The sequence below is a fragment of the Vigna unguiculata genome, chromosome 3 (assembly GCF_037176805.1).
Source record: "Vigna unguiculata cultivar grain cowpea cultivar isolate G323 ecotype 2 chromosome 3, ASM3717680v1, whole genome shotgun sequence".
In the NCBI taxonomy this organism is placed as follows: Eukaryota; Viridiplantae; Streptophyta; class Magnoliopsida; order Fabales; family Fabaceae; genus Vigna; species Vigna unguiculata.
Genome location: NC_140794.1, coordinates 12,606,690 through 12,626,892, shown reverse-complemented (window position 1 = coordinate 12,626,892; position 20,203 = coordinate 12,606,690). Strand labels below are relative to the sequence as shown.

General features: G+C 32.3%; 2 protein-coding genes and 1 pseudogene across 3 annotated transcripts in view; 2 read left to right on the top strand and 1 right to left on the bottom strand.

Moving 5' to 3' along the window:
- The first annotated feature begins 5,065 nt into the window (after positions 1-5,065).
- LOC114177717 (potassium transporter 7-like) lies at positions 5,066-13,422 on the top strand. Its single transcript, XM_028063194.2, has 10 exons — positions 5,066-5,570; positions 5,693-5,921; positions 6,034-6,282; positions 6,528-6,578; positions 6,988-7,248; positions 10,189-10,241; positions 10,348-10,462; positions 10,568-10,822; positions 11,572-12,094; positions 12,440-13,422. Exons 1-10 carry the CDS (start codon positions 5,307-5,309, stop codon positions 12,975-12,977), a joined length of 2,538 nt encoding a protein of 845 aa, XP_027918995.1. The 5' UTR covers positions 5,066-5,306; the 3' UTR covers positions 12,978-13,422.
- A 337-nt stretch (positions 13,423-13,759) lies between these two features.
- Positions 13,760-20,203, bottom strand: part of PAA1 (P-type ATP-ase 1) — a 28,119-nt gene continuing 21,675 nt past the window's right edge. For both annotated transcript variants that reach the window (XM_085671176.1, XM_028063193.2), the window contains exons 14-17: positions 19,712-19,952; positions 16,030-16,233; positions 15,461-15,541; positions 13,760-14,304 (exon numbers count right to left, since the gene is read on the bottom strand). In XM_085671176.1, the coding sequence (XP_085527302.1) occupies positions 14,080-14,304; positions 15,461-15,541; positions 16,030-16,233; positions 19,712-19,952 (751 nt within the window). In that variant the 3' untranslated portion in view covers positions 13,760-14,079. The remainder of the gene's footprint in view (positions 14,305-15,460; positions 15,542-16,029; positions 16,234-19,711; positions 19,953-20,203) is intronic.
- Positions 16,692-17,785, top strand: LOC146887478 (uncharacterized; annotated as a pseudogene).

Here is a 20,203-nt window from a genome sequence, read left to right as displayed (position 1 = left end):
CTTATAATCAATGAGGTGATGAATGCTTCCATTTGGTTTAATAAAGAAAATAATAATACCAAGATGAGTAACATCCATGTGGCCATAATCAGAATCATCATCTTCATAAGCAAAGTGTGTTTATATGTTATTCTCATTATTTGTAAAATGCTTTGGTGTACGACAAGTACAATTCGAATGACCTTTACCACCGTAATGATAATATATACTTTCATCTTTTTGCCAATATTTTTAAATTTCCCCTCTTTTTCACATTATTGTGTCTCTTCGAGTGACAAAATGTGTCTTTGAAATTTACTTTATAACTATGTCCATAATCAATATCACGATCATGAAAATATAAATATTGTTGCATTCACTTATGGGAATGGAACATAACCTACTAAACATGTTTCATGATTTTCTATCAAAAACTCATTGCTTTGTTCAGTCATACAAATGCATAAAATAATTTCAAAATATTTGTGAAATCTCTTTTCACAATATTGTTGTCGTAAGAGCAAATTAGTTGATCATATGCTTTCTTTCTTTAATGGTATCACTAAGACCCATTGCATCTAAATGTATTTCAACATTTAATATCGAATATAAGTAATTCTTCCTCGTCACAAATTCAAAATTTAGATTTGACATAATTAGAATTAACATATAAAAAAATAGAAATAATCATCATCATAATAATAATTATCATTATAAAAAAAAAATAATAAGACAAAGATGAAGATTGATAAAGTCAAATCATTCGTATGACAAAAATAACAATGTAAGATAAAATTGTGAATGAAGAAAGGATTAGGAAGAGTCTGAATGAAGACATGCAAAACATTGTCCTTAGAGAGAAACGCTCCAACTAGCCCTCAGTTGGTTGGAGCATCATGCTGATAACGTATTATGAATAAAGCTAATATAAAAAAGAATAACAGAAGGAAGTATAGAAAACGAGAAAATAGGGAGTAACTTTTTGTGTTCTTATCACTGATAAGAAGAGTCATATTCATAGATATAACTAGAGATGACAAATAAACCCGCCCCTGTGGGTATTGTCTGAACATGTTCCTGTTTTGACGAGGAATCCCTACGTTGACTGGGTATGGAAAATCCCAGACTTTTTCAATTGAGTATGGGATGTACATATCCCCACCATAGTACATGTCCCTATGACATCTCCCTCCCCATTTAAATTATTAAAATTTTCACAAATTATTAAGTAACCCTATATATATATACTTCTTTTTTTTATTTCTTCTAATTATTTGGTTTGTCATGAAATTCATTCGCATCTTCAATATATTTTTCATCTTATCATAACCTTTATGTAATTATGTTAAAATGATGTATGTTAATTAAATTTTTTTATGTCTCACATTTGAATATTTCTATTATTTTTTAATATTTTTATTTATTATATATTTTTCTTTAACATGAGAATGTTGAATACTCTCAATTTAAGTGTTTAATAGCATAAACCTTTCATTTACTAGTAATATCAGGAAAAAAAAACATTATTTACTTATTTTTATTCATTTTTGTTTCATTTGAATAATTCGTTTGTTTCACTAAAACAATTTTCGTTATTTCTCAACCATTGAGTATATATTATATGTTGATATTTGAAAAGTTTTTTCAACCATTTGTTTTTCTTTGTGCGATTTCTTTCAATAGTCTTTCAATTTTTTTTAAGACATCTATTTGTTAATTTTTTATATATTTTTACTTGTTGTTTATTTTCATAATATATAGAATACTATTTCGATATATTTTATATGATTATTTTTATTTTCTAACTCATTATCAATCATACTATAATTTATTTTTTCACTATAACTGTATAAATAACTTTTATTTACTATAATATAAAAATTTAATGTAATTGTCATGAATATTTTTTTATCACCCTCCAACATATATTAGAGTTCAAAAGATACAAGATCTATATCAAAATTTTATTATTATGTTTATTATTTATTATTTGTGTCATTTTGATCAAGTGATGTAGATTTATTAGAGTTAAAAAAATGGAAGTAAACATACATTTAAAATATATTTTAATTTGAATATTTGTTTTCCTTTTATATATTTTTTAAAATATTTTTAAATTTTATCAACTAGGTTTCATTAATATTTGCAAATTTAATAAATTTTTTGGTTCTCATAAAATTTTATTTAGTATTCTAATATAAAATGTAAACAATTATAATTTATTTCAAAGTATTTGATATTGAAGAAATAATCATCCTCCTAATATTGAATATTTGTAATATTATGTTTCTTTTAGGTAATTTTTTATTATTTTATAAAAATTAATTAAAATTAATATTAAAGAATAAAAAAACAGGTACGAGTATGAGTACGAGATTATACCAGTTACTCAATGAAATGTGGATGAATTTTTTCTACAAAGATAAATATGTGATAGTGAAATCCGTCCCGTCCCGTTGACACAGTATGACTTACAAATATTTTTTACATCTAGAAATTCTATTATATAATTTATTTCAGTTATATTAAAATCACAAAATAAACACATTGACAAGCTAGTAATAAAATCAAAGAGAAGAAAAAAAAACCAGAAAAAAAGCTAAAAGATAACTTTAAATTCTATAATATAAAATATAATCATTTTAAATTAAATAAATACTTTAACTTTATAATTAAGTTCTAAAATCAATCAGACCGTAGCAGTGACTTATATATCTCTCTGATCATGATTCTATTTTATTTTAAAACTAAAAATAAATTGATGCCGACTAATATAAACTTAATTAATTTGGATTACATGCTATAATAATTAATAATATCGATTGATTGAATATTAATAATGAACACCAACTGTAAAAAATTATTACTTCTTTTCCCTTCTGCATTCGGAACTAGAGATGGCAAATAAACTCATCCCCGTGGGTATTACTCGAATCCGTCCCCGTTTTGACGGGGAATTCCCGCATTGACTGGGTATGGGTATGGGTATGGGGAATCCCCGACTTTTTCAGTTGGGTATGGGGATGGGTATGGGGATGTACATATACCCGCCATAATACCCGTCCCCGCCATAACCTTTATGTAATTATGTTAAAATGATGTATGTTAATTAAAAAAAAAATTATGCCTCACATTTGAATATTTATATTATTTTTTAATATTTTTATTTATTATAAATTTTCCTTTCACATGAAAATGTTTATACTCTCAATTTAAGGTAATATAAAAAAAATTCTTTACTTATTATTATTATTATTATTTTTTATTTAATTTGAAGAACTCTTTTGTTTCAAAATAATTTTCGTTATTTTTCAACCAATAAGTATATATGTTGATATTTAAAAAGTTTTCTTAATTCTCTAAGATATTTTTCGTCTTATCATACCTTAGTTATACATTTGATTTCCTTTGTGTGATTTTTTTCGATAGTCTCTCAAATTATTTATAAAACACACATTTGTTAGTTTTTTAATATTTTTATTTATTGTTTTTATTGTCATCATGTAGAATAATATTTCGATATATTCTATCTAATTATTTTTTATTTTATAACTCATTATTAATCATAATGTAATTTTTTCACTTTAAATTCTGTTTGAAGTGGTTAAAATTATATATATATATATAATGATATTTAGGAATAGTATATGATAATTCACTACAAGAAAAACATGAAATGGTGACTGATTTAGTCAGTAACCCATATCAGTCACTATTTTTCGTCATTGGTGGTAGTAGTTGATTTATTGTCTGAATCAATGACTAAATTAGTGATCGATTCAATGATCGAATTGGTACTTGATTTAGTGACCAATTTAATTACTAATTTATTTGTAAATTAATGACAAATTTTTTGGTCACTAATGATATTTCTATTTAATTTTAACCACTTCAAACATAATTTAATAATTAGTTTTCTAAGGTATTTTTCATTTTATCATACCTTAATCATACATTTAATTTTCTTTGTGCGATTTCTTTCGATAGTCTCTCAAATTATTTCTAAAACACACATTTGTTAGTTTTTTAATATTTTTATTTATTGTTTATTTTCATCATGTAGAATAATATTTCTATATATTCTATCTAATTATTTGTTATTTTATAACTCACTATTAATCATATTGTAATTTTTTTCACTTTAATTGTATAAATAACTTTTATTTACTACAATATAAAAATTTAATGTAATTGCTATGAATATTTTTTTTGTCACTATCCAACATATATTGAAGTTCAAAAAATACAAAATCTATGTCAAATTTTTATTATTATGTTTATTATTTGTTCTTTGTGTCATTTTGATCAAGTCATGTATTATAACTTTTATTAGTGTATAAAAAAGAGATTCATTATAATTTAAAAAATTGAAGTAAACAAACATTTAAAGTATATTTTAATTTGAATATTTGTTTTCCTTTTATTATTATGTTTATTATTTGTTCTTTGTGTCATTTTGATCAAGTGATATATTATAACTTTTATTAGTGTATAAAAAAGAGATTCAGAATTTAAAAAATTGAAGTAAACAAACATTTAAAATATATTTTAATTTGAATATTTGTTTTCCTTTTATATTTTTTTGAAATATTTTTTAATTTTATCAACTAAGTTCATCAATGTTGTAGTTTGCAAATTTAATAAATGTTTTGGTTCACATGAAATTTTATTTGGTATTTTAATATAAAATATAAACAATTATAATTTATTTTAAGGTATTTGGCATCGAAGAAAATCCTCCTAATATTGAATATTTCATAATATTATGTTTTCTTTACGGTAATTTTGTTTCTTTTATAAAAATTAATATTGAAGTAGTTAGAACACGGTTACGGGTATGGGTACGAGATTATACCCGTAACCCGGTGGGAATGGGGATGTGAAAAAAGTTTGATATCCGTTGGGTTTAGATATGGAGATGAGGATGAAATTTTTATGCGGGAATGGGTATAGAATAGCGAAACCCGTCCCCGCCCCGTTACCATCCCTATTCGGAACTATCACCGACCTCTCTCTCGTTTTTATTTAACCAAAAAAGAAAAAAGTCACCTCTTTCTTTAACTGATAATTCTTACACCGAGCATTTCGAAAATATTCATAATGAATAGAGATAGATGAGATTCTTGACACGAAAAATTTCAATTCGTGCATTGCACCACGCACACTAATACACACAGAGACGAAGACACTACACAGCCAGCGCATGTTGCGGTTGTGGATTCAGTATCCCAAACACAGAATTTCAGTTACGACTAAGCACCGGATTTCGTTCCAATTCACCCCAATCACTAATCACTAATCAGTAATCATCATCATTCTCATTTCCCATGGCGAACCCTAAAACCAAGAGTTCTCATTCGCTGGGTGGCGAGGGCGATCCCGAATCATACGAATCGCGATGGGTTTTCCAGGAGGACGACGATCCCTCCGAGATCGAGGACTTCGACGCCGCCGATTTGCGCCACCAGCCTATATTTGATTCTGAGGACGAGGACAATGGCGAACATAGACTCGTTCGCACCGGTCCTCGAATCGATTCATTTGATGTCGAAGCTCTCGAGGTTCCTGGCGCCCAGAGAAACGACTACGAGGTGATTCCGAGTTTGATTTCCGCTTATGAAGCGTTCAATTGTGATGTATTAGTGATGCGCATTGTCTTGTGTTGTTTGCACTCTCTTATTGGTTGTCGTCGTTGATTTGTGTGTTGTTGCAGGATATTAGTGTGGGGAAGGGGATTCTGTTGGCTTTTCAAACTCTCGGTGTTGTTTTTGGTGATGTTGGAACGAGTCCTTTGTATACGTTCAGTGTTATGTTCAGGAAGGCTCCTATTAATGGAAATGAAGATATTCTTGGAGCTTTATCACTTGTTTTGTACACTTTAATCTTGATTCCTTTACTGAAGTATGTGCTTGTTGTTCTTTGGGCCAATGATGACGGCGAAGGTATGTTAACTTGGGTGTTTTAATGATAAATATTCGGTATTATTTTCTGTTTTTTTTCTATTTCACATGTGGTTCTGCACTCAAGTTTTTGCTTATTTTAAAACCACCGCAGGTGGTACGTTTGCATTGTACTCGTTGATTTGTCGAAATGCTAAGGTGAGTCTTCTTCCCAATCAGTTGCGATCGGATGCCCGAATATCGGGCTTTAGACTGAAGGTGCCATCTCCTGAGCTTGAAAGGTCTTTAAAAATCAAGGAAAGACTAGAGACTTCGCTGACTCTTAAGAGGATTCTACTATTATTAGTTCTTGCTGGTATTTCCATGGTGATAGCTAATGGGGTGGTTACACCGGCAATGTCAGGTTGCTTACTGCTGTTGTGTCATATCTTCTATAACTTCTTTTACAATTATATTTTGTCATATCTTCTATAACTTCTTTTACAATTATATTTTGTCATATTGTGTTTGACTGATGCTAATGTCATATACTTGTAATGTAATGACATCCTGTTGCTTTTGTACCTGATCACTGTTGTTCTTCAGTAACCACTTCTTTTATTTATTTCTTCATATTAATTCTTGGTTTATATCTTTTTCATTCTGCAGTACTATCATCTGTTAATGGTTTGAAGGTGGGGGTAGATGCAATTAAACAAGGTATTATGCTAACCTATTAACAAATGTTTATTCGATAGTTGTTAATTAACCTTGCATTTGAGGTTGTTATGCACAAACACAACTAGAGAACTTTGATTTCTGTCTTTCTTCTATGGAATAAATTTTTGGGGCTTTTCCTATAAAACAGTAACAGTGTTTGAGGCTGCCTTTTTGTTTACAATATTGTCTGAACTATTCTTTGGTCCTAGCATTGAACAGATTGAGTCATGTATTGGTAGAATTCTTTTGCTGTGCATGTTATTCCAACCAAAGTGTAATGGTATGGGAAGAGGTTCTTATAGTTTAGGTATCCTGGTGGAGACTATAGATGAATTTGGCTAAATATTCTTATTTTAGCATAATTTGTGTAGTTAAATTAATCTTTTCTTCTTTTCCCTCTATTATGCAGATGAAGTGGTGATGATTTCTGTTGCATGCCTTATCGTTTTGTTCAGTGTACAGAAATATGGAACAAGTAAAGTGGGGCTTGTTGTAGGACCTGCTTTGTTTATATGGTTTTGTTCTCTGGCGGGCATTGGTATATACAACCTTGTTAAATATGACAGCAGTGTCTTGAGGGCATTTAATCCTATTCACATATATTATTTCTTTGCAAGGAATTCAACTAAAGCGTGGTATTCTCTTGGGGGCTGTCTTCTGTGTGCAACTGGTAAGCACATATATGTAGGATAATGGATATGGTCTATTCAGTATATATGTTCTGCTTCTCATGTATATTTGTGGATTCAATTCAATCTGTGTTTGTTTTTCTGTATCTATAAACCAATTGTTTGCCAGAAATTGCAATGGTTAATCTCCAAGTTCTCATTTGTTCTAAAGTTGAGTAGAGTTGATTTTGATAGAAATGATTTAGATCTTTTGAATGTTATTGGGATGTGTGCCAATATTCATCTTGACTAAAAATTTAACATTGGGACATGGGCACAGTATGGGGAAATTGGTTATTGATATAAAGAAAGTAGGCCTTAAGTTTCTGCTCGCTATCTATCTTAGATGGAATAACATGCCTACTGACTTTTATTAGAATGCGAGGTTCATTGAAGTATTAGATCTTCCTAGCTGTGGTGTGGGATAAAATTATTATTGATAGGATGAATAGATTAGTAATGAACAAATTCAAACAAGCTTTTGTTTAAATCCAAGAAGTTGGGAATGGATTCATTATACACAAGCACTGTTTGAATTTGGTCGATTAATTTATTTGTGAGGGTATACGTCTAGGAAGACCAAAATTAAATAAGTGAAATATTCATATTTGATGATTTCAATTCAACTTCATGAAGTCTGATATGCAATTGTTACTTGTACAAATAGTCATCAGTTCGGTAATTATTTTATGACAAGACTTGGCAAACAGAGAGAAAATAATTTTTTTATTGATTACAAGTATAACTATTACATTCTCAACCCCTGCATTTGTAAACCACACACTTTTAAAAGAGGAAATAAGATCAGTTAAAATGAATGTGTAGATTCAAGGGATATTTTTATTGATAACTATAGAGATATTAGGATATTTTTATTCCAGGAATCCCTTATTTACAACACTTCCCCTGAAGTTGGTAAATGAATATCGATCATTCCCAACTTCCGATAGCGACATTGGTTGTGACCACATGACCACATTGGTTATGATGAAGTCCTATCGTGTTATGAGCAATGTTGTTGGTTGACTTATTATCATAGTACAATTGCACATGGATGACAACTTTTATTTTAAGGTAATCTAATATGATCTTCATCTAAAGTCCTTCACACACACCTTGAGTAGGGGCTCAAAATTTAGCTTTTGCACTTGAACAAGATACTCTATGTTGTTTATTGCTTCTCTAGATGACCAGAATTTTTCCCAGAAACATATAGTATCCGCTATTGTGTTTTTTCTATAAGAGTGCTCTTTTCACTTCTAATTTTTTGATTCTGTTCAATGGGAACTTTTGAGGGTTTGCATCCCAACTTAATTGTTTCTAGGAGGAGATCACCAAACATATTTTCTTTAGGAGATGAAAATCTCCTTTTTGGAATAAGCAGCCTCTATCTCAAGGAAATACTTGAGTATTTCTAGGTCTTTCATATTGTTGAGAATGAAGAAGATAGGGATTGAGATTAATCTCCCTTGAGTAGGATATATGTATGTTGTTCTTAGAATTTGGGTTTAAGCTTAATTTAAACTTATAAAACAGGTTTGTGAGGCAAGGGTTGCTCTTTGGTTAACCCCACGCACTCATTGTAGGACTTGAGTTTTTCTCAATACATCTCTCAGGTCTCACACTATTAGCCTTGATGTGTGTATAATATGGTGGTAAGTGACCCTTTCAATGAATGAAGGATAGATTTTGGTACTATCTTAGACTTTGGGTTTAGACCTAAATCAAACCCTCAATATTGGTTTGTGAGGTGACATCTGTGCCCCTCTTTTATATTTTATTTTAGCTATACCACTGGTGGATATGAGATCTCTAATTTCTAAAATGTAAAAGTAGTATCTTTGCTTTAGACTTCTTTATTTTAGATATGGAGTACTTGCTTAGTGAACTTGGAAGCTATACTGAAGGTGGAGATTTTAGAATGTCAATTGGAAATGTGATAGCGGAAGGGTCCCACACCTATAAAAGGTCTATCCCCTCATTTGATAAGACTTCCAATGGTAGAATGAATTGAAAGCTAAGATGCATTGGAACTGTTAGAATCCAAAATGCATACTGAAACAAAACTTCAACCACAAAAACATCACTAGCTCTATTTTTCTCCAAACAAAATTGCTTGCTCTATTACAATATCACTTGAGCTATGTACAAAAGAAAAGAATTATTTTATTGATAACTCGGTGGAATTTAACCTTAACCCAACTTCAGAAAATTGCTTTGGAATGTAATGTTTGCATCTACTTACATGTTTTAATTTGACCATATCTCTAGTCGATGTGGGATGTCCAACGTGAATTTGAATTTTCTGTTGGTTTTTTCTTACACACACACACACATACATATATAAATATATATATATATATATATATATATATATTATAAATTGATCGTATCTATAGTCAATGTTGGATCTCTAGCACACCACCCCACACTAAGGACTAGACATCTAGAGTGTGAGACTAGAGGGGAACCCAATAGAAGGCACAAACTTGATTAGGGTAGACTCTGAATGACTTTGATACCTTCTTAAGAAAGTGAAATTTAAGCGTAACTTAAGTACAAAACTGACTTGCAAGGTGAGGTTTGCACATACCTATATACTATAATTTGGCTATATTTCTAGCCAATGTAGGATCTCCAACAATATTAATCATACCAATTACATTCTCATCATCTCTATTTTTGTAATATTCAAATCCTTTAAAATAAGGAAATAAATATGCTTAAGAATCGGAAGATTTTGAAGATATTTTTTCCTAATATTGTGGAAATATTGGGATTATTTTTATCCGAATAATATGCTATCCACAACATTATCCCCACCTTTCGAAACTAATCTCTTGGTATTGTAATGTGGTGAATAAGCAATTTGCGTCTTGGAATTGCTATGGTACATATTTTTTTGAACTGCTGATTAACATTGTTACTGGATCTTGTTATAGGCTCCGAGGCAATGTTTGCAGATCTTTGCTATTTCCCTGTACGGTCAGTTCAGGTAATGAATGCTGACTGTTGTAACTGACAGCTTATGTTTCCATTATTATACTTTCTGTGTCTTCTAAGCTAATATCTGATGAAACCGATGGTGTTTTTTTTTGTAGCTTACATTTGTATTTCTTGTTTTACCGTGCCTACTGTTGGGTTATTTGGGTCAAGCTGCTTACCTTATGGAAAACCATGCTGATGCTGGCGATGCCTTCTATTCTTCTGTTCCAAGTAAGTTTAGTCTACTTGGTTTCTATACTAGTGCTTGTCAACATTTCCAGTGACATTTCTTTGCACTTTGCAGAACTTTCATGTAAGACTATTTTGTGTCTGCAGGTGGGGCATTCTGGCCAACTTTCCTCATTGCTAACATTGCTGCATTAATTGCAAGTCGGGCTATGACAACAGCCACATTTTCTTGTATAAAACAGTCTGCTGCACTTGGTTGTTTCCCTCGTCTTAAGATAGTTCATACCTCTCGGAAATTTATGGGACAGATCTATATCCCTGTCATAAACTGGTTTCTCTTGGCTGTTTCTTTGGTGTTTGTGTGTACTATATCCAGCCTTGATGAGATTGGAAATGCATATGGTATGATTTTGTTTCAGTTTCTCAATTTTTATTTCAAAGATAATTTTGTCATTTTTGTCAGCCTATTCACATGGCATGTCAAATTTTAAATAATGTTGCATTTTTTATGGGATCAATGCATGTTGATACTGCAACTGCTTGGAAAGACATTGAGTTTCTGTCTTATAATCACATTTGGATGAATAATAATATTGGAGCTCGAGCCTTGACCAAATTTTCTTTAAGAAACCTATAAAGTGTATAAAATAAAAGCATCATTTGTGCAGTTTTACAAATACTGACTTTATTTTCAGAAAAATGACATTCTGTACAAATGTAGATATTTTATCTTGCATTCACAGCATTTTTAATAGGTAGCGGTTATCATTTTATTCCAAATGAATATGGTCAAATTGGCAGGTCACTAGTTTTCAAGATTAGGTCGTGTCAAAAGCTTCAAAAAAGGATTTACCAAAACCCACTGATTGGAAACAAACAAAAACTTTATGTGGTGTTTGGCCCTAGTGGTCGAACTAATCCTCATTAAAAACCGGCAGTCTACTTCAGGACAAGCTTTCACCTTACGTGTAAACGTGTAAAATGAATACATAAATAAAAATTTGATTCTTACTGCTTAGATGGGAGGAGGGAGTTAATCTTTCATTGGTTTTTATACACTGAATTTACCTTTATTATTATTTTACTATATACTACATAAAATTATATAAAATACAAATTTGTTTTCAGCTTGTTTCTTTGTCTTCTTTCAGGCATTGCTGAGCTGGGAGTGATGATGATGACCACTATTTTAGTAACTCTTGTTATGCTTCTTATATGGCAGATTCACATCATTGTAGTGCTGTGTTTTGGAGTAGTCTTCCTGGGATTGGAGTTGACTTTCTTTTCATCAGTTTTGTGGAGTGTAACTGATGGAAGTTGGATCATATTGGTCTTTGCTGGATTAATGTTTTTTATAATGTTTGTATGGAATTATGGGAGCAAGCTCAAATATGAAACTGAAGTAAAGCAAAAACTGTCAATGGATTTGATGCGAGAATTAGGCTGTAATCTTGGGACAATACGAGCTCCTGGAATTGGTTTGCTCTATAATGAGTTGGTGAAAGGAATTCCAGGCATTTTTGGCCATTTTCTAACCACGCTTCCAGCTATACACTCTATGATTATATTAGTGAGTATTAAGTATGTTCCAGTTCCTATGGTGGCTCAAAGTGAAAGGTTCCTTTTTCGGCGAGTTTGCCAGAGAAGCTATCATATATTTCGATGCATTGCCAGGTAATAAGCTAAATATTTTACATTTTGGGATATTTGCGCATTTTTCATTTTCTGAAAAGCGGAATGGGTTGTGAAAAAGAAGTCTACATGTTACTTTTGGAATTGTGCTATAGCTTTACTCGAAATCTCAAGGAAAATAGTCAATAATACAAGGAAAAGTCACCAAGATGTGATTTTTGGTAAAGTATTTAGTTCAGGAACAATTGATAAGTGGCTAACTTGAGTTAATCAATGGTTGCTCTTTAGCCACTTTTCAGCAGTCATAAACAGGAATATATACTTTAATTAAAGTTTCATTTTTCTCAATTCTATAAGCCGGACCAGAACTTTTTACATTTTGAACAGGTATGGTTACAAAGATGTTCGAAAAGAAAATCACCAGACTTTTGAGCAACTGTTGATGGAAAGCCTAGAGAAGTTTATACGTCGTGAAGCTCAGGAGAGGTCACTCGAGAGTGATGGGGATGATGATTCTGATTCTGAGGATGAGTACTCTGGTGCTAGGGTTCTCATTGCTCCCAATGGGAGTGTTTATTCACTTGGCGTACCTCTTCTGGCTGATTTTATTGATACAAACATACCCATACCCAAATTTGAAGCAAGCACATCTGAGGATGCACCTGAGTCTCCTAAGCCCCCAGTGCTTGATGCTGAGCAGAGTCTTGAGAGAGAGTTATCTTTTATACGCAAGGCTAAAGAATCTGGAGTGGTTTACCTTCTTGGTCATGGGGATATAAGGGCTAGGAAAGACTCATGGTTTATCAAGAAGCTAATTATAAATTATTTTTATTCTTTTCTGAGAAAGAACTGCCGAAGGGGGATCACAAATTTAAGTGTACCCCATTCACATTTGATGCAGGTTGGCATGACTTACATGGTTTAACCATCAATTTTCCGACCCCAACATTTGACAGGTATTTTCAAATTATAATTTGGTAGCAGTGAGTTGGTCTTGGAAAGGTCTCATTTTGCAGTTCTATTTGCATGATCGTCACTTTTTTGGGTCCTCAAATTGCTATATATCTTTCTAGCTCATAATCTGGATCCTGTTCCAATGTTTTTTTATGGTTGTGAGCTTGGGTTGTAGATATATGGAAATGACATAGCTTTGAGAAAAAAAAAAAAGGAAAAGAAAAAGAAGATAAATGTAGAATTGTCATTACAAAAAGAAACTGTAGGCTGTTATGTACACATATTGTGGATGTGCCAAATTCCACTCGAACACGAGTTTTGTACTATTTAAAGACAAATTTCTGTAGTTTGCGTTAGCTGTTTACCTGATGTCATCTTACAAGTAATTGATTGAACAAGAGATTATTGCCCTGGAAGATTTTATGTTGTGGATTTCTTAGTTTTTGATGAGAAAATAGCTTATGATAAAAAAAAAACTGATAATAACTATTTTAAAAGTCATTGATTTTTATTTCTTTTACATAAAGTACATGACCATTACGCTCTGGATATTGACGCTAGTTAATAGTTGGACACTGAAAAAACTGAGGAACCAATACTTTCACCCCAACTACGCGTTTTGAAGTGTTATTTGAAATTATAGTTGTTTTCTAAAAGGCTTTCTGACTACACTTGGCAGATATTTTAAGATGCAGAAATATAAATGGATTTTACTGCAGTTCGTGGATTTTAAATGGATTTCAAACTCCAAGATTCGTGGATTAAAAACACATTTTCTTGAGATGAAGACTTAAGATCTTATTATAAACAACAAAAGACCACGGAATAATGAACCTGTCATTAGAGCTAGAGAGCTCATAAATAGAAGTACCACCCAGTAAAATAATTGGTGCAATTTGTTCTTTCCTTTATTAGTTTTTGCTGTTTCCCGAAGGCGTGAATCTTTCAATTCTGTACATCTGAATTCTCATCTGCACCGTTTCCTTTCATCCACACCATAAATCAAAGGTTGGCAGTATACACACCGAGCTGACGTGAGGAGATTCTGTTGTTGTACTGCGTGTATCCAACATCTAGTAAGGTCGGCGTGTTTTCTGGTTTTGTTGTGGCACATGGATTTTGGTATTTGGCGATGTACTATATATTTGTGACTGCTTTGAGGAAAATTTGAATCTCAAAAGTAACGAGTTGGTCATTACACCAATGGAACTCAGCCCCATGAGAGCCCCTGCAATTGATGGAGTCAGAATAGTTCCATTTATGGGAAATAACGCTCCAGCTGCAATTGGAATTCCTACCTGTATAAAGATAGAGGTTCAATAACAATATAGAACAATATTTTTTCAGATATTTTAAAATCGCAAACAACAGAAACATCAAAACAACAAAAGTATCAGTCCTATATTCAGTTGAATTGGTACATGAAGCAGGTGGAGATTATCTATAGTGATACTGCATGTTAACAAAATTAATTCAAACCCCGATTGTATTTGCATTTTGATTTTTATGTGGAGTGTTGTACTTAACTGTAAATGAACGAAGCCGAACACTTAAAACTCAAGCTGTCTCAGACAGAATAAGTAGTTGCTATATTTAAAGCTTAGATTTAATTTGAAGCATGACTTTGATTTGTCTCATTCATACAACTACTACCAGCAAGAGCTTACCCTACTAGGTGAAGTAAACTATTTGGGTCATATATCACTACGCATGGTTAAACCCCAAACTTTTGAGAGATATTACTCGGTGAGATCCCTTTTAATAATTTTCTCTAATTTCTTTAATTTCTTTGTCTTTGTCCTAATTACCTTAATTGATTTCTATAACACCAATATCCCTTATATGCAATTTGTATCCCACACTTCTCGGTACGGTGAGGTTGGCAGTTTCGTTTCCAATATTCATCGTGTTTTTTAAGTTTAGTATTTATTAGACATTCTAAATGTTAAAATGACACAAAAGTAAGAAGATAAAGAGAACAACACAGTACATAAACATAAAACGGATGTAAAGAGGAATTCTTGATATAAAGTATATTTCTTTTCTTATATAAAATATTTTCTTTTATTTGTTATATATATGTGTGTAGGCACGCATGAACTACTCAACTTTTTAATGTCATACCTCTAAAAGCTTTGACTTTGACGTGTGTGTGTATATATATATATATCCTAAAGTTAAGTTTTACCGCGTTTAATTAATAGTAGTAAATTAATAGTTCATTAATAACTAAACTTGTTTCAATCTATAATCATATTCCTTCACCGGAATGTTTTTTGCTGGTAACCAAAATAGAAAATGCTAAGAACATTTGCTACATTTCAACAAGCAACTTTTCTATGCGAAACAAAAAAATTGAACAAAAAAATTGTAATGAAAATGAATTAAGCACGTCGAAAATTCTTAGATATACACGCTGATCAATTTCTATGTTTGGGTGGTACAAGAACTTACAATGTTATAGACGAAAGCCCACCAAAGATTCTGTTTTACAGTATTCATTGTTAGCCTGCTAAGCTCCAAGGCATCAAGTAGCTGCAATTAAATAAAAAGATTAATTATCTACTAACATTCGATTGCCTAAATCAACCACATCCAAGAAGTATTCTGGGTGCGCATAATACAGTGTCTTAGCAGAAATAAAGGCATTGAAAACATAACCTAATCATTCCTTGGTAATTGAAGTAAAAATACGTATTTCATGCAAATCAACTACTTTCAATCCACACCCAGATGTTTCCTAGAATATTAAGTGCACTAGAAGAAAAATGCGAAAGTGATTTTATTAGTGTAGCATTCCAACAAGTTGGTCTTCTAAACTTTCAAAAATGATTATAAGCTAAGAGGCTCATTGACAAGGGCAACAGGACCATCAAACCGGCTGTTTCCCAAGTATAAAAAGAGATTGAGAGATGAAGTCAAATAATAAAATATTTCAAAAACAAATGAATAGAATAGAACATAACTTCTTACAAATATAAGAATGTTTTAAGTAAGAAAAAACTTAATTAAATAACAATGACCTGTGACAGCTGGTTGCGCATTAATACAATAGAAGACACCTCACTAGCAGCCCCGACACCTCCACCTAATGCAATAGCAACATTTGAAGAAGCCAGGGCAGCTGCATCGTTAATTCCATCACCAACCATAGCCACAATGTTCTTATCTTTCTGTAGTTCATTTATAAACTTCTTTTTCTCATCTGGTTTCACTTCAGATAGCACCTGCAAATGGCAACAGACATTGAATAAACAATTTTTTTTTCCCGTTTATTAATTCTTCGTTTCCTTGTATAGTTCAAGTTGGTTAGAGATCTTGAACTCGGAAACTCTATTTCCACTGCCAAGTAAACAGCTGCTACTGCTGTTGCTCTATCGCCACTACTGTTGAGGTCAATAGTGGGCTAGAAAGGTGCACCCCAGTAGAGTTGCCACGTGCCACCAGTACCAGCTGTTAGTATACACGCTATAGTTAACTTGTATAGTTTACAGACGTATTGTACAACTTATTTTCTTTGTACGGTTGTAGGTTTACCTGTAAACTGTTCTACTCCTTTGTACAACAGCTAGTAGTAAACTGCATCCTTGTACCCATGGTTCTAAGTGTGATACAATAATAAAAATATTCAGTTCATGTTCATTTCTCTCTAAGACCAGCATGTGCAGCCCATGCGCTAGAGCTGATGAAGTCCACTCTTCGCCTCCCCATGGATAGGGTTGTCAGGACCTTTTGAGCCCATTCCTAGGGGTATAGACATCCCATTTGGCTCCAATTTGAGTAGTTATCTCGTTTCTTTTACTAAACAGGTTCTTTGTCATGTCTTTGTTTTGTGATTTTTTTCAATATCTGAGGTGAAATTCTTCAGTGTGGTAGGTTCGTACTAGTTTCATGGGCAAAATTATTTGCAGTGGAACTAATACATTCAAAGGTTTCTCAAGGGACAATCGCGCTTATATTACATTGGTGGTGCATAACCAGGATCAAATAGTCTAATTTTGTGATTGGGCATAATGAAGATTCACTGATCATAACATGAATGTGATATTCCATGGTTCCTGAGTCAAGTCAAAACTATATGTTTTATTCTTTTACTAAAGAAATGTGGGATGACATAATAACACATTCTTTTAAGAAAGATTTTGCTGTCTATTATGATAATGAGAACAATGTTTAATACTAAAAAGGATTCCCTCTCTATATTAGGATATCACAAATTTGAATGAGTTGTGGATTGAACTAGACCAGTGCCAAAATTTGAAGATGCACAAAACAGATGCCGCTGCCCATGCTAAAGCGGTGGAAAGAGAAAAAAAATCTTTAAATTCCTACGTGTCTTGGACCATGAATATGACCTAATTAGGGAAAGAAAAATTACCTCCTCTGTCAAAAGTATGTTTTATTGTAAGGGGGGAAGAAACTTTGAGTTGTAATGCTTAATAGAGGAATCTCCAACACCGGTTCTACCATGAAAATAGGAAAAAAAGGAGTCCTCAAGGGATCAAACAACGGAGGGAAATCCTTTGCAAAAGGCAATCATGGATAATATTGTTTACATTGTAGAAAATCAAATCATACTAAAGAGACATGCTTCAAAACTCCACGGAAGAGAAAAAGTCTTGGAGCGCAAGGGAGGCAACAAAGGAACCTCAGAGATGGGCAAGTGATACAACCTTAGAACATGAAGAAATAGATCAACCCATTGCTTCACCTCAACTAGATGTTGATATAAAAGTCTATAAGAAGAAAATTGATCATTTGAGAGCACCGATTATATGAATGCTCAAGTTCTCTAGACCATTTACTTTAGTCATAAAAGGTAAGAGTTCATTCGAAATTGTTGGTCCTATGTCTCATAGTATTTGGATTATTGATTTTGGAGCAACTCATCACGTGACTCCACTTCCTATGCTCTTCAATTCATATGTCAAAAGGATTGGAGAACAACTCATTAAAATTGCAAATGGTGATAGTGTATCCATATATGGATCCAAGAACATAACTTTAGACTGACCAATAATCTTATGTTCATACATTATAGAAGATTTGAATAGTTCAATAACTTTTTGTTCTTATTGCGTATTTCAAAACCTTGATACGAGGAAGATGGATTATGTGTTTGAGTCAGAGGACCAAAACAAAACAAAGATCATAAGCCAACAAGCAACACCATAAACATGGGCAAGTTCCCAAATATGGCTTCATGATAGAAGACTTGGACATCCATCATTCAACCTTATCAAATCCTTGTCTCCTCATTTGTTTTCCATAGAGCCTATCGAGTCTTTCAAATGAACTATTTGTTTTAAAGTATCATTGTGCATCCTATCCCCTTTGTAATTTCTTATTTGATGTAATTCACTCCAATATTTGGGGCTTGATTATAATGTATTTTTGGAGAAAAATAGTTCGTTATTTTTATTGACGATTGCACTTGTGTCACATGGACATGTTATTAAAAGTAAATTTGAGGTCTTTCAAATCTCTATTAATTTCTTTTGCTTGATCCAGAACCAATTTGGAAAAGGCATCAAAAGAAAGAGATTTGATAATGGTAGTGAATATGTGAATCATGAATTCTTCAAATTTGTCTCCTAATAATTGTTCATAACCGAACATGTGAAATACTCCACAACAAATCAGAGTTGTAGAAAGAAAAAACTATCATCTACTAGAAGTAGCTAGAGCCCTTCCTTTCAAGATGTCTATTCCCTGAAACGACCTTAGTCCTACCTAGTCCATATTGTCAATTTTTTTTGTTTTTCTCTTAGAGTCAAGTCTACCTAATTGGGTTTTCTAATGAGCTATTTTTGTTCAGCCTCATAATCCTAATTGTACAAGATTAGACCCTAGACCTTTTAAATGAATCTTCATTGGTTATCTTTCCAACAAAAAAGGCATTAATGTTATCCTCCTCCTCAGAGTCATGTTTTTATCATGAACATATTCGTTTTATGTTAGCCATTCTTCTGCAGTGGGAGAGAACTCTTAAAGAGGAGGACCTTTCCTTCCTGTCTACCATATCTGTCTTTGCAAGATGAAGCGACCATAGATGGGATAGTTCCAACCCACATTGAGAGGAAAGAGGAAGAAGACACATTCTTTGCAAAAATTATCAAAGGAGACAACTCACTTTGGCTCCCAAGCAAGAATAGTTTTTTGACTTGGATGTAAGGATCGTTAAAGTCAACAGTGAGAAGGTAAGTGTTATTGAGAATTTACTCATTGTATTGAGAGGGAAAAATTGCAGTGTTAAAGCTTTATTGCTACCAAACTATAATAGGTGGCACATTTAACTCAAGCCTTGTAGAATAACTTTTAAATAGATTTTTCAATGATTGTAAGCTTACGATGGAAGGAAAATAAAACTTCACATGTTTGAGCATGGGAGGTTATGCATAATACATCATGTGTAGCTCCACCCACCCTTGTATCTTATCATCTAAAGTGAACAAGTAAAAATTTCTGATTATTAAGCAATTGATGATTCAAAGCTGCTGAAGATCATTTATAGTGGGGAGATTTGGTTGTATAAAACAAAGCAATATTTAGTTCTCAGCCTCTTTTCAATGGAGTAATCTTCAATCTGGCATTGACCAAGTGTAGACTGGCACTCCAACAGTCATATCTAAACAATATTGTACTAAAATCTCAGCCATACATGTGATCTTATTATAAATTATATCATAGTTGAAAGGCTTTCACCTTATCTTTGGGAATTCCAACAAGAGAAGCAACATGCTCAGCAGCATTCCTCTTGTCTCCTGATAGCATGTATACACCTAGATTTTGCTTTGTCAATCTGTCAACAACGTCTCTTGCATCTTCCCTTATCTCATCTTCAAAATAAATTAGGCCAGCTAAAGTATCATCAATTCCAACATAGACAAAGGATTGATTATTACATTTCTCCACTTCTTGATCTAAACTGTCAATAACTCCATGCCTGCACAAAGTAAATCAGCAGCTGAAGGTTTGAAATTTATAAAGAAAAAATAATAAATATGTTTGTTAGATACAGCGAAGGCTATTGGCCTCTTAGAGAAAAGAACTAAGTCTAAAGCAAGTAAACACCGGTATGCTGCAATTGTTTGAAGGAATTATCTACTATAATAAAAAAAAAAGTAATGTTGCAAGGTGTCTTAATTGTCTCGTGGAATAGACTAGGTGGATCAAGTTATAATCGAATAGTGAAAT